Here is a 13,814-nt window from a genome sequence, read left to right as displayed (position 1 = left end):
ATGAATAATTAATGGCTAAAATGTGTATAAATGCGTGAAAGAGATGTCTGATTATCACATGGATTATTCCTGTTTTTGTAGAATGTCTGGCTGTATGGTGACAGAGAAAGGATGTCACTATGTGTCTTCAGCTCTGAGTTCAAACGCCTCACACCTAAGAGAACTGGATCTGAGCTACAATCACCCAGGAGATTCAGGAGTCAAGCTGCTTTCTGAAAAACTTCAGGATCCAAACTGCCCACTGGACAAACTGAAGTATGTCAAGCAGAACGTTTTTTTTTTCTTTTCATATTGTTATAAATATATTAGGCTTTTCATAATTAAGCTTCAGGCACAGTTAAGCTTTAGGTCACAGTTAAAATGGCTTTAAGTCAAGTCACCTTTATTTATACAGCGCTTAAAAAAGATTGTGTCAAAGCAACTGAACAACATTAGGAAAACAATATGTCAATAATGTAAAATGACAGTTAAAGGCAGTTCATCATTGAATTCAGAATTAAGCTATCTATTGCTCACTTATCTAGCAGCTCTGTTTCATGTCGAAGACGCGTTCTGTCTTTGCCCTTGCCAAATTCTGCCTTGTAAATATCAAATCCATCATGGCATAAGCGCAAATGGCTCTTAAAGGGAATGTAAGATGAGACTCTGATTGCACGTTACACCCAAAAAAACACCCATTGGTCATCAAGAGAATAGGGACAACCAGTTTAGACCATGTGCCCGGCCACGCAAACCGTTTTTCAGTCGTTAAAATGGCAAAAGTGGATTTGGACACGCCCTGAGTGCACCTGCGCTGTGCTCTTTACACTTTGCGTTTAGATCGTTAAAATAGGGCCCATCATTTCAGTTTTCCTTGTATCCCCTGTCTTCAGTGTTGTAGAGGTTCTTTCTTGGTGCTGATCCACCATCTGGTCTGGATACATACTGGATCTGGGTGACTGTAGTGACCATCTGGCTTGGATATAGACTGGATCTGATGGCTATGGTAACCTTGGAATAAGAGAGAAGCAGACTAATAACGGATTTGGATATTAGAAGCATATTAGTGTGTTATGTGTAAACCAGGTTAAAGAAATGGGTCTTTAATATAGATTTAAACTGCAAGAGTGTGTCTGCCTCCCGAACAATGTTAGGTAAGTTATTCCAGAGATTAGGCGATTTTTGATATTCTAGGTATTACCAAATTGTCTTGAGTTTCGAGAATGCAGCAGACATGGAGGATTATAACGTAACAAGAGCTCGTTCAAATACTGAGGTGCTGAATTAATCAGGACTTTAAAAGTAATAAGTAAGATTTTAAAATGTATACAATGTTTGATAGGGAGCCAGTGTAGGGTTGACAGAACCGGGCTAATATGGTCATACTTCAAGTAAGAACTCTTAGCTGCTTCATTTTGGACTAACTGGAGTTTGTTTATTAAGTGTGACATGTGATGTGACATACAGCCAAGTATGGTGACCCATACTCGGAATTCGTGCTCTGCTTTTAACCCATCCAAAGTGCACACACACACACTGTGAACACACACCCGGAGCAGTGGGCAGCCATTTATGCAGTTGGGGGTGCAGTGCCTTGCTCAAGGGCACCTAAGTCGTGTTATTGAAGGTGGAGAGAGAACTGTACATGCACTCCCCCCACCTACAATTCCTGTCGGCCCGAGACTCGAACTCACAACCTTTCGATTGTGAGTCCGACTCTCTAAGGGGAAGGCCACAACTTCCCCTTGGTATGAAGCGTGCAGAACAACCACCCAATAAAGCATTACAATAATCTAACTTCGAGGTAATAAACGCATGGATTAACATTTCTGCATTTGACATTGAGAGCATAGGCCATAATTTAGATATATTTTTGAGATGGAAAAATGTGGTTTTACAAATGCTAGAAACATGGCTTTCAAAGGAAAGATTGCGATCAAATAGCACACCTAGGTTCATAACTGATGATGAAGAGTTGACAGAGAAGCCATCAAGTTCTAGGTTATAAGATGCAGAGTTTTTAGGTCCTTTAATTTAATGTTTTTTTCTTCAGAATTTAGCAGTAAGAAATCTCTCGTCATACAGTTTTTTATATCGACTATGCATTCCGTTAGTTTTTCAAATTGGTATGTTTCACCAGGCTGCGAAGAAATACAGAGCTGAGTATCATCAGCATAACAGTGAAAGCTAGCACTGTGTTTCCTGATGATTTTTCCAAAGTGTAACACAAAGAGCGTGAAGAGTAACAGCTCTAATACTGAGCCTTGAGGTACTCCATACTACACTTGTGTTCGATATGTTATCACTTCATTCACTTCTATGTATTGATATCGGTCATATAAGTACAATTTAAACCATGCTAATGCACTTCCATTAATGCCAAGGAAGTGTTCTAGTCTATGCAAAAGAATGTTGTGGTGACTAGCTTCAAACCCAGCACTAAGATCTAATAGCACTAATAGAGAGATACAACCACGATCAGATGATAAGAGCAGGTCATTTTTAACTCAAAGGAAAGCAGTCTCAGTACTATGATACGGTCTAAATCCGGACTGGAAATCCTCACAGATACCATTTTTCTCTAAGAAGGAATATACTTGTGAGGATACTACCTTTTCTAGTATCTTGGAGAGAAAAGGGAGATTTGAGATTGTTTTATAATTAAATAGTTATTTTGGGTCAAGTTGTGTTTTTTGATGAGAGGCTTAATAACAGCTAGTTTGAAGGTTTTAGGGACATATCCTAATGACAATGAGGAAGTAATAATAGTCAGAAGAGGATCTATGACTTCTGGAAGCACCTATTTTAGGAGCTTAGAATGAATAGGGTCTAACATACATGTTGTTGGTTTAGATGTTTTAACAAATCTTCCTCTTCTATAGTAGAGAATGAGTGGAACTGTCCCTCAGAGGATCTAACTAAAACATTGTTCAATAAATTACCCAGTAAGAAATTAAAATAATTTTTGCCTATGTTTATGTTGGAAAGTTCAATATAGGAAAATATATTACAATACACTATATATTACGTATGCACCTGCACAGAAAATATAAATGTATTAATTTTAAAATTATGAATGAAATCTGCATTATTGCTAAACTAAACCTGTGGGAGACACTTAATATAAAACCATCAGGCTTTTAAAAAATTATGTAACACTGTGTCTACATTGTTTTTTACAGAACAAACGTTTTTTCTTGCATATATAGTAGTATACTTGTAAGTGTACGGTTTCAATACTCCTTGGGACTAAATTTCCCAAGTATACTGATTTACCAAGCTCAGTTTCTAGTATATTAATGTACAGTCATGTCCAAAAATGTTGACACCCTTGGTAAATATGATCAAAGAAGGCTGTCTGAAAATTAATCTGCATTGTTAATCCTATTGATATTTTATTTAAAACATTCACAAAAATTTATCTTTTCATTACATAATAAGAATTTTAAATGAGGGGGGGGGGGGGGGTTCATTATGAAATAAATGTTTTTCTCAAATACTCATTGACCACAATTAATGGCACCCATTTATTCAATACTTTTTAACCCTTAGGGGACTAAGCCCTTTTTGGTCCGTTTTCTCTATTTTTACATTTCGGCTTATAAACCATATGTAATGAGGATGGACCACCATGTATTTGGTATCAATGGATTCAGAAGACCCTAAGCTACCATAAGCATGCATGCAATATGTCTAAAAGGAAGTATGAGTGAAAAATTTTACAATAAACTAGAGAATTTCAAAGACGAAAATAAGATTTTTGTCATTTATTACTGAAAATCCTACCTCACACAACAATAGTTAAAAGTTTTTGACCCAAAAATATATTTTTCAAACTCTTTGCTTGACAGAAATGGGTTAATGTTCAATCAAATGTGTAAAGATAAATTAAATAATTAACTTTATTTACAAACAGTCCTAGGCGTTTTTTTTTATTTTTGGGACTAAGCCCTTTTTGGTCTGTTTTCTCTATTTTTATATTTGGGCTTATAAATCATATGTAAAGGAGATGAAACACCCTGTGTTTGGTATCTATGGATTCAGAAGACCCTAAGCTACCATAAGCATGCATGCAATATGTTTATATAAAGGAAGTATGAGTGAAAAATTTTACAATAAACTAGAGAATTTCACAAACGAAAATTAGATTTTTGTCATTTATTACTGAAAAACACACAATATAGAACAGTTTTTGAACAAAGAAAATATATTTTTTCAAACTCTTTGTTTGACAGAAATGTGTTATTGTTTAATCAAATGTGTAAAGAACAATTAAATAATTAACTTTTTTAAAAAACAGTCCTAGGCATGCCAGTGAGCAAAGCAAGGCCTCTCCAGGCCTTTCCAGTAATTGTTCCAGAGCTTGTTCTGCCGTAAATCTTTTACTGCTTGCCATTTTGATAAAACAATTCTGTAATAATGCTGTATCTCTCTAGAATTTATCTCTTTGTGCTCGCTAACACTCCGATAACTTTCTGCTTTCTCCACGTGATGCTGATTCTCCGATCGCTCGAATTTAGCTCTTTGTGCTCGCTAATACTCCGATCGCTCTCTGTAACACTCCGATCGCGTTCTGTATTCTCCACCCTGATGCTGATTCTCTGAACGCTTATTGATTACATGTCTTTTACTTTAGTCCAGCCAGCTTTTACAAGGCTACAGCAGAGCTACAGAGTCCTCTAAATCGCTAGAAGACATAACCTTCCTCTGATTGGGTTAGAAAAAGACTCCTCCCAGCGGCAATTTTTCCATTGGCTGTTGCGTGTTGAATCTGCCTAGCACAATCTTTTTCATTGGCCTGTTTACGCAGTGGTATTGCGCAATAAGGGAAGTGTTTAATATACAAACTGGACACCGCTGTTTTCAGCGGAATCTGAGGAAGACGGCAAAAAAAACCGCATCTCTCTAGCATTAATAGTTTTTGAGATAACTACACATTTGTAAAAGTATGCCATTTTGGGCGGTACCGCCTAATCCGTCCCCAGAGGGTTAAAACATTTTAAAACCTTCATTTCCCAGTTTAACAGGTCTAAATTTTCTCCTATTATGCCTGATGAGGTTAGAGAACAACAGACAAGAGATCAGAGACCCTTTTTTCATACAGACTCTTTAGATTCCCAGCTCCATGTTGGTTCTCCTCCTCTTCAGTTCACTCCTCTCATTTTCTATAGGGTTCAGGTCAGAGGACTTGAATGGCTATTGCAGAAGCTTGCTTTTTTGCTCAGTGACCCATTTCTGTGTTTTTTTTTTAGGTTGGAGTTTGGATTATTGTACGGTTGGAAGGTCCAAACATGGCCTATTAAAAGATTTCAGTCACTTACTGATTTTTTTATCTGTTGGTATTTAATAGAATCCATGATGCCATGTATCTAAACAAGATGTCAAGGACCTCCAGCAGAAATATAGGCCCACAACTTCAAAAATACAGCAGTATATTTCATTGTACACATGGGGTACTTTTTATCCCTTTGTTCACCAAACCCTTCTTGAGTGTTTGCTGCTAAAAACTAATTTTTTTGTTTCATCTCGGCATTGAAGCCAGTCCCATTTAAAGTTCCAATCATGTCTGATAACTGAATATGCTGGAGTTTTGGATGAGCTAGGAGAATATTTCTTGAAACCCTCCCAAACAACATGTGCTGCTGTAGGTGCTGTTTGACAATTTTTTTTAAGGTTTTCTGAACCCGAGACTCAACTATTTTCTGCAATTCTCCAGCTGTGATCCTTGGAGAGTCTTTAGCCACTCAAAATCTCCTCCTCACCGTGCATTAGGATGATATAGACACACGTCCTTTCGTAACATTTTCTGTTGATTGGAAATTCTTAATTATTAGCCTGATGGTGGAAATGGGCATTTTCACTGCTCTAGCTGAATTTTTTTTAATAAAAGATCAAAAAGATTAACTATGCAGATTAATTTTCAAAGCCTTCTTTGATCATATTTACCAAGGGTGTCGAAAGTTTTGGACCTAACTTTATACTTTTAAGTATCCTTTAAGTATAACAGTAGCAAACTTTGAGTACACTTGAGTAAACAAGTAGTTTACCTCTATGTTTGTAGTTTGTACTGCAATTATACTAAAAGTGAACTTATAGGTTTACTAATTAAATACTTACAAATACGATAGTCTTAGGCTACAGTCTACTCATCAAAAAAAAATTACACAATGGATCTTATGCATGCTATTGTTATTAAACAGTCATTAAATATAAGGCCTATATAATTATTGTTAACTCAGTTATTATTCTTGATTTTTCAAACTGCTAACACTTATTTTTGGATCATGCCTTTACTGTGTGACCAAAAATACAGTATATTCTGTTTCAGCTGTTTGATGGTGCTGGTGCCTCGTGCACATATTCATTGGAAAAAACAGCCGTTTACTTTGGCATATTGCTAATTATGATTTTTTTTCCATCGATACTGAAACACAAGTGAACTACAAAGCCTGTTTTACCTCATGAATAATAGTTAAACTTCAAATGGGAAACATCACGAATATGGAAATGGATATCTTCCAAGTGAGAGAACCCAACCTTACCATTGTTATGGTAATCAGGGACAGGAGGCTGGAATAACAGGAGAACACGGTTTATTATGGCACAAGCAGAGAAGCAGGAAGTGCACAGTGAGGTAATGGTGCTGGAGGTAGTGGTGATGAATGGATCCGTAGTTGGAGAACACAAGACGCTGGAGGTAGTGGACACACACACACGCACACGATGGAGACACTGGAGATCGCTAGAGAGAGGTAAGCAGAGAGATAGGTTAGTCCTTAGAGTAAGCATGCAGGTTAGACCTTGTTGCAAACGAGACCGGATGGTGACTGGGTGCGTGTGTGGGGTTTTTACGGGGGATGATGATTGCTGTTGGATGAGGAGCAGGTGGGAGTAATTAGGGAGTGCGCTGTGATTGGTTGGTGTTGGAGCCTGGCGTGTCTGTTACAGCACCCCCCTCCCCAAAGGTTCTACTTGTTTTACATGACTTGAGTGCAGTTTCACACAGTATTCTCTTGCATCGACTATCTGGCATTGGTATCACTGGTATTCCTTATGCCTGGTTCACTTCATACCTTTCAAACCGCACACAGTTTGTACAACTAAAGAAATATAATTCCCAACCTTCTCCTGTTAGCTGTGGTGTCCCCCAAGGCTCTGTCCTATTCCCCCTATTGTTCCTAATTTACCTTCTCCCACTGGGCAATATCTTTTCAAAATTCGGTATTAAATTTCACTGTTACGCCGATGACACTCAGCTTTACATTTCTACAAACCCTTGTTCCATTCTCCCTCCCGCCTGTCTTACCCACTGCTTTCATGAAATAAATGTTTGGTTTTCTGCCAATTTCCTCAAACTTAATGCCAGTAAGACTGAAGTACTCCTCATTGGTATTAATTCTACTCTCTCTAAGTCATGCGGTTTTTCATTATCCATTGATGGTTCTTCCATTTCTCCCTCCCGCCAGGCTAGGAACTTGGGGGTCATCTTTGACAGTACCTTATCATTTGATACTCACATTAATAACATAACCAGGTCTTGTTATTTTCATCTCCGCAATATTGCTCGCCTCCATCCATTTCTCACTCCGCATAGTTCCTCTATTCTTATTCATTCGCTTGTCACCTCCCGCATCGATTATTGTAACTCTTTATTATCTGGTCTACCACTCTTCATAAACTCCAGCTGATTTGCAAATTCTCCTCCTCACATACAAATCTCTTCATAACCTTGATCCACCTTACCTTTCAGACCTCTTACATCCCTACACCCCTTCTCGAACTCTCCGTTCCTCTTCACTGGGTCTCCTCCATACACCTTCATCTCGCCTAACCACCATGGGCCATAGGGCCTTCAGTCATGTTTCTTCTTGTCTTTGGAATTCTCTCCCAGTCAACATCCGTAATTCAGACTCTTTAGCTCAAATTAAAGTCAGACTTAAAACTCATTTATTCAGAACTGCTTATCTTCTATGATTACTTTGTGCACTCAAGTCCAGTATTTTTATTTATTCTTATTTACTTATTTATTATTATTGCTGTTTTTTATTGACATTGTTATTTGCTGTTATTTTCTGTTGTAATATTGTTACTGTTGTTACATGTTGTACGGTGACCTTGAGTGGTTTGAAAGGCGCCTTTAATAAAATGCATTATTATTATTATTAAGGCCCGCTCCTGTGGGCCGAGGACCCTGAAGACATGGTGGACGTCATCTTCCTCATGGACCGGGTCTTTCAGGGTGATTGGAGTGGAAGGTGTCTAGTAGGTTCGGATCCAGGATGTCGTTGCGTGGGACCCATGAGCGTTCCTCTGGACCGTGTCCTTCCGGGTCCACTAGATACTCAAGTTGTCCACCACGCCGCCGGGAGTCCAGGATGTCATGAACTTTGTAGGCAGCTCCATCGTCAACGAGGAGAGGTAGGGGGGCTTTGGCTATGCCAGGCTCTGTGGAGGGAGAAACAGAAGTATGGTAAGGTTTGAGGAGTAAGACATGGGTGTGGGGTGGATCCGATACTCAGGTGGCAGGTGGAGTTTGAAGGTGACCGGATTGATCTGCTCAGTGATGGTGAACAGGACTGATGGAACGTCCAAGGGTTTTCTCGACCATGGGAAGAGTGGTTGGTAGCCGAGCACGCACTGGAATGGAGTGAGTCCGGTGGAAGGCTGCCGTATGTAGTTCTGTGCGTACTCGGCCCACCCTAGGAACTGGTTCCAAGAGTCCTGGTGGCCATGGCAGAAGGTACGCAGGAAGCGGCCTATCTCCTGTATCGTCCTCTCCATCTGCCCATTGGATTGGGGATGGTGACCAGAGGACAGGCTGACAGCCACATCTAGGAGTGAGTGGAAGGCCCTCCAAACCCGGTAGATGAACTGGGGGCCTCTGTCAGACACGATGTCTTCGGGAATGCCATAGTATCGGAGGACGTGGTTGAACATTAGTTCGGCCATTTCCATGGCCGTGGGCAGGAACAAACAAGAGGAGTGGCTGGCCGCACACTGATCCACTCAAGACTGGAAGTATACAAAAATTATTTTCTTTTTCAAATTGCATCATGCAAAAAGGTGCAAAGTGCATGTGGGTTAAAAACAGAATTGACACCAGCAAACGTTTCAGCGCATTGCTATCTTCAGTGCTCATTTAGCAAACAACATTCACCCTTTTTAACCAAGTCAGCAATTAAGGACAATCAGCTGAATGCAGTTATCTCAAAATCTCAATTGTCTCAAGTTGAATTACAAACAAGTAAATATACACATTTCAAATAAACAACTTCCAGTGATAATACAGCATTACAGACACACAAAAATAAAGAATATGGCCGTGGGCAGACCTTTCAGGGGGAGAAGACGACATGATTTAGAGAACTGGTTAAATAAAACGAGGACACATTTGTTGTAATCAGAGGGAGGCAGGTCCGTAATGAAGTCCACCCCAAGGTGTGACCACGGGCGGTTCAGAACGGGCAGAGGGAGGAGCTTGCCTAATGGTAGGTGAATAAAGGGTCGATTTGGGTCAGGATGTACCAGGAGTGGAGCGGTAGTGAAAGCATCTTTGAGAGAGTTGAAAGCTTCCGTGGTGGCAGGGGTCCAGGACAGAGACTTAAGCTTATTACGGAGTAGACTGGTAAGTTGGTGATTGAGCTGTAGTCTTGGATGAATCAGTGGTAGAAGTTAGCAAAGCAGAGGAATCGCTGGAGTTCTTTGATGGTGGTAGGAGTGGGCAAGTTCTTTATAGCGTCCACCTTCCCCTCGTCCATCTGGATGCCACTGCTGTCAATGTAATATCCAAGGAACTGCACTGAGGGCTGATGGAAGGAGCATTTATCGGCTTTGGGGTACAGCTGGAAGGCCCTCAGGCATTGCAGGACCTCCGCAATGTGGCGACGATGCTAATCTCCGGGAGTAAATGAGGATGTCATCAATGTAGACGAGAACGAACTTGTGGAGGAACTCCCGGAGCACCTCGTGGATGAAATCCTGGAATATGGAAGGACTAGCCCATATGGCATCACAAGATATTCATAGTGGCCAGTAGGGGTGATAAAAGCTGTCTTCCACTCATCCCCCTCACGTATCCGGATGAGGTTGTAAGCGCTGCGGAGGTCCAACTTGGTGAAGACAGTGGAACCAGGGACGAGAGGAAGGGGATAGCTGCCATTTTGGAGTAAAAATGATAACTGAATAACAGCAGAGATAAGCAGAATAATAATAGAGAGCTCAAAGTGGAATAAAAGAACACAATGTTGTGCAATCCATTGCAAAAACTATCAGTGTGACAGTAACAATCTTGCCTTTCGTTTTCCAAAAGAGCCCGACAGGTAAACTATTCACAAAAGTAAAAAATTACTGTGTGTTTTGAAGTGGGGCGTAGTACTGTCATCTGCTAAATGTAACTGTTTTTAGTAAACTTTATTCCCCATAATTAAACAATTTTGGAGAACGTTTTTTTGAAGTTGTCCTTTTTATCTGTCATTAATTTAATTCCATTTGTTGGTATTAATTCAGTGTTTATAAAGCTAACACTTGAACTTTAAATATTTTAAATCAAACTGATGTGGTTTCTAGAGTGCAAATGGTTTTGTGAAAAAAGGGAAGACTTTAAAATAAAGTCTATATAATAAGCCAGGGGTGTCAAACTCATTTAAGGTTGAGGGCCGGATCGGAGAAAATGTCCCCTTGTGCGGGCCGAATTACCTTTTTGTTAAACTCTAGTGTGCATTAGATTGCATTAATATTAACCATATAATTAACAAAAATTTATATATGTGTGTTTATGTGTGTGTGTGTGTGTATATACAGTATTGTTCAAAATAATAGCAGTACAATGTGACTAACCAGAATAATCAAGGTTTTTCGTATATTTTTTTATTGCTACGTGGCAAACAAGTTACCAGTAGGTTCAGTAGATTCTCAGAAAACAAATGAGACCCAGCATTCATGATATGCACGCTCTTAAGGCTGTGCAATTGGGCAATTAGTTGAATTAGTTGAAAGGGGTGTGTTAAAAAAAATAGCAGTGTGGCATTCAATCACTGAGGTCATCAATTTTGTGAAGAAACAGGTGTGAATCAGGTGGCCCCTATTTAAGGATGAAGCCAACACTTGTTGAACATGCATTTGAAAGCTGAGGAAAATGGGTCGTTCAAGACATTGTTCAGAAGAACAGCGTACTTTGATTAAAAAGTTGATTAGAGAGGGGAAAACCTATAAAGAGGTGCAAAAAATGATAGGCTGTTCAGCTAAAATGATCTCCAATGCCTTAAAATGGAGAGCAAAACCAGAGAGACGTGGAAGAAAACGGAAGACAACCATCAAAATGGATAGAGGAATAACCAGAATGGCAAAGGCTCAGCCAATGATCACCTCCAGGATGATCAAAGACAGTCTGGAGTTACCTGTAAGTACTGTGACAGTTAGAAGACGTCTGTGTGAAGCTAATCTGTTTCCAAGAATCCCCCGCAAAGTCCCTCTGTTAAAAAAAAGGCATGTGCAGAAGAGGTTACAATTTGCCAAAGAACACATCAACTGGCCTAAAGAGAAATGGAGGAACATTTTGTGGACTGATGAGAGTAAAATTGTTCTTTTTGGGTCCAAGGGCCACAGGCAGTTTGTGAGACGACCCCCAAACTCTGAATTCAAGCCACAGTACAGAGTGAAGACAGTGAAGCATGGAGGTGCAAGCATCATGATATGGGCATGTTTCTCCTACTATGGTGTTGGGCCTATTTATCGCATACCAGGGATCATGGATCAGTTTTCATATGTTAAAATACTTGAAGAGGTCATGTTGCCCTATGCTGAAGAGGACATGCCCTTGAAATGGTTGTTTCAACAAGACAATGACCCAAAAAACACTAGTAAACGGGCAAAGTCTTGGTTCCAAACCAACAAAATTAATGTTATGGAGTGGCCAGCCCAATCTCCAGACCTTAATCCAATTGAGAACTTGTGGGGTGATATCAAAAATGCTGTTTCTGAAGCAAAACCAAGAAATGTGAATGAATTGTTGAATGTTGTTGAAGAATCATGGAGTGGAATAACAGCTGAGAGGTGCCACAAGTTGGTTGACTCCATGCCACACAGATGTCAAGTAGTTTTAAAAAACTGTGGTCATACAACTAAATATTAGTTTAGTGATTCACAGGATTGCTAAATCCCAGAAAAAAAAAATGTTTGTACAAAATAGTTTTGAGTTTGTACAGTCAAAGGTAGACACTGCTATTTTTTTGAACACACCCCTTTCAACTAATTGCCCAATTGCACAGCCTTAAGAGCGTGCATGTCATGAATGCTGGGTCTTGTTTGTTTTCTGACAATCTACTGAACCTACTGGTAACTTGTTTGCCACGTAGCAATAAAAAATATACTAAAAACCTTGATTATTCTGGTTAGTCACATTGTACTGCTATTATTTTGAACAATACTGTATATATATATATATATATATATATATATATATATATATATATATACATATATATATATAAAACCATATTTTTAGTTTTTTAGATGATTTAAGCCTGACATGGATAGATAAAAATGACACTAAAAATCTCTGTCTTGATGAGTGATCAACTGACTCATTCAAAACAGCTGATGCATTTATGAATGAAGTTAGTGATTGTCTTTATGAATGGGCCACTGAATCATAGATTCAAATCATTTGATCAAGAAAAATTTATTCAGTAACAAAATACTCAGTGCTGCACAGAGACACACAATTTGTCTTACTTTGGCCTTGTTAAAAACTTTTCCTTGCTGAAACCGAGATAGACAGCATTGTGACTAATGTAACACACTTAATACTAGCATCTTTTTAGTTGAGCTTTAGTATAAAAGCGATCGCGCTGAAACTCGGGAAAGCAACACTCTTGTTATAGTTAGACATTTCTTTACAATCATGACATAAATATTAAAAACAATACAGGGCATTTTTGCATCATATCTTAAATTATATTGTAACCTGATAGCCTTCATCCGACACTGAAAAAACTCTCACAATGTGTTTTATTTTATTTTTTTGCAAAGTTACAAAATGTCAGTTCGCACATCATTAAAACAACAGTTAGGATATTAGTACATGATAAATATTGCACACTTTCTCCATACAAAGCTCTCCAGTGCGTCACAGTGTAATTTAATATTAGCCACGAGTTTTGATTAGACGGCGTAGAGATAATAATAACTTTTTTTCCATTTCTCCTTAAATAGCCTGTCCATCGTTCCAGGCCAAATGTCTTCTTTTGGACATGTTTAAAATCACAAGAAAATGAGTTACAACGCAGCTATCATCATATCCTCATGATGCTCGAGATTCTGGTGCCGGTTGTTAAGTGTCCAGACTCCCGAAGTGTAATGTCAATGTAAATTAATTAGTAATTTCAAAATAAAATGTTGTAGCGAACACACTTTATTTAATTTTCAAACTGAGGTTTAATTTATTATTTTATATTATTGTTTAAAATCCTCCTCAAGTTCATTTATTCGTCTCCCTTGGGAGAAATTTGGTTTAGAGACAGGGTACTGCTGCATAGGCAGACATAAAACATATAGACAACATAAAACATCCAACAAAGGAGAGGGTACATAACTGGAAACCAGATGGGGACCAAAGTGCAAGAGGATCAAGCTTCAATACTTGAAGTACATTGCAATTACAATTACACATTTAAAGTGCAATGCACAGTAAAGTGCTGGTGCATGTTAAAGTGCGGTGCACAATACAGTACTGATACATTCGAACACACACTACAAATGCTATCCATATTAAAAATTCTGGTACGAATTTAAAAAAGATGCTGGTACATGTTACAGTTCTGATAAAAACCTCCCTA

At 38.8% G+C, this 13,814-nt stretch overlaps 1 protein-coding gene across 6 annotated transcripts in view; it reads left to right on the top strand.

The window, feature by feature from the left end:
* Positions 1–13,814, top strand: part of LOC127967205 (NLR family CARD domain-containing protein 3-like) — a 102,658-nt gene that overhangs the window by 28,108 nt on the left and 60,736 nt on the right. For all 6 annotated transcript variants that reach the window (XR_008155797.1, XR_008155796.1, XM_052568311.1 and 3 more), the window contains one exon: positions 82–255. Coding sequence is in view for 4 of the 6 variants with exons in the window: in XM_052568311.1 (XP_052424271.1) it covers positions 82–255 (174 nt within the window). In the remaining 2 variants the exon portion in view is untranslated. The remainder of the gene's footprint in view (positions 1–81; positions 256–13,814) is intronic.

Source organism: Carassius gibelio, chromosome A4 (assembly GCF_023724105.1).
Source record: "Carassius gibelio isolate Cgi1373 ecotype wild population from Czech Republic chromosome A4, carGib1.2-hapl.c, whole genome shotgun sequence".
NCBI lineage: Eukaryota > Metazoa > Chordata > Actinopteri > Cypriniformes > Cyprinidae > Carassius > Carassius gibelio.
This window is presented reverse-complemented; position numbering and strand designations above follow the sequence as displayed.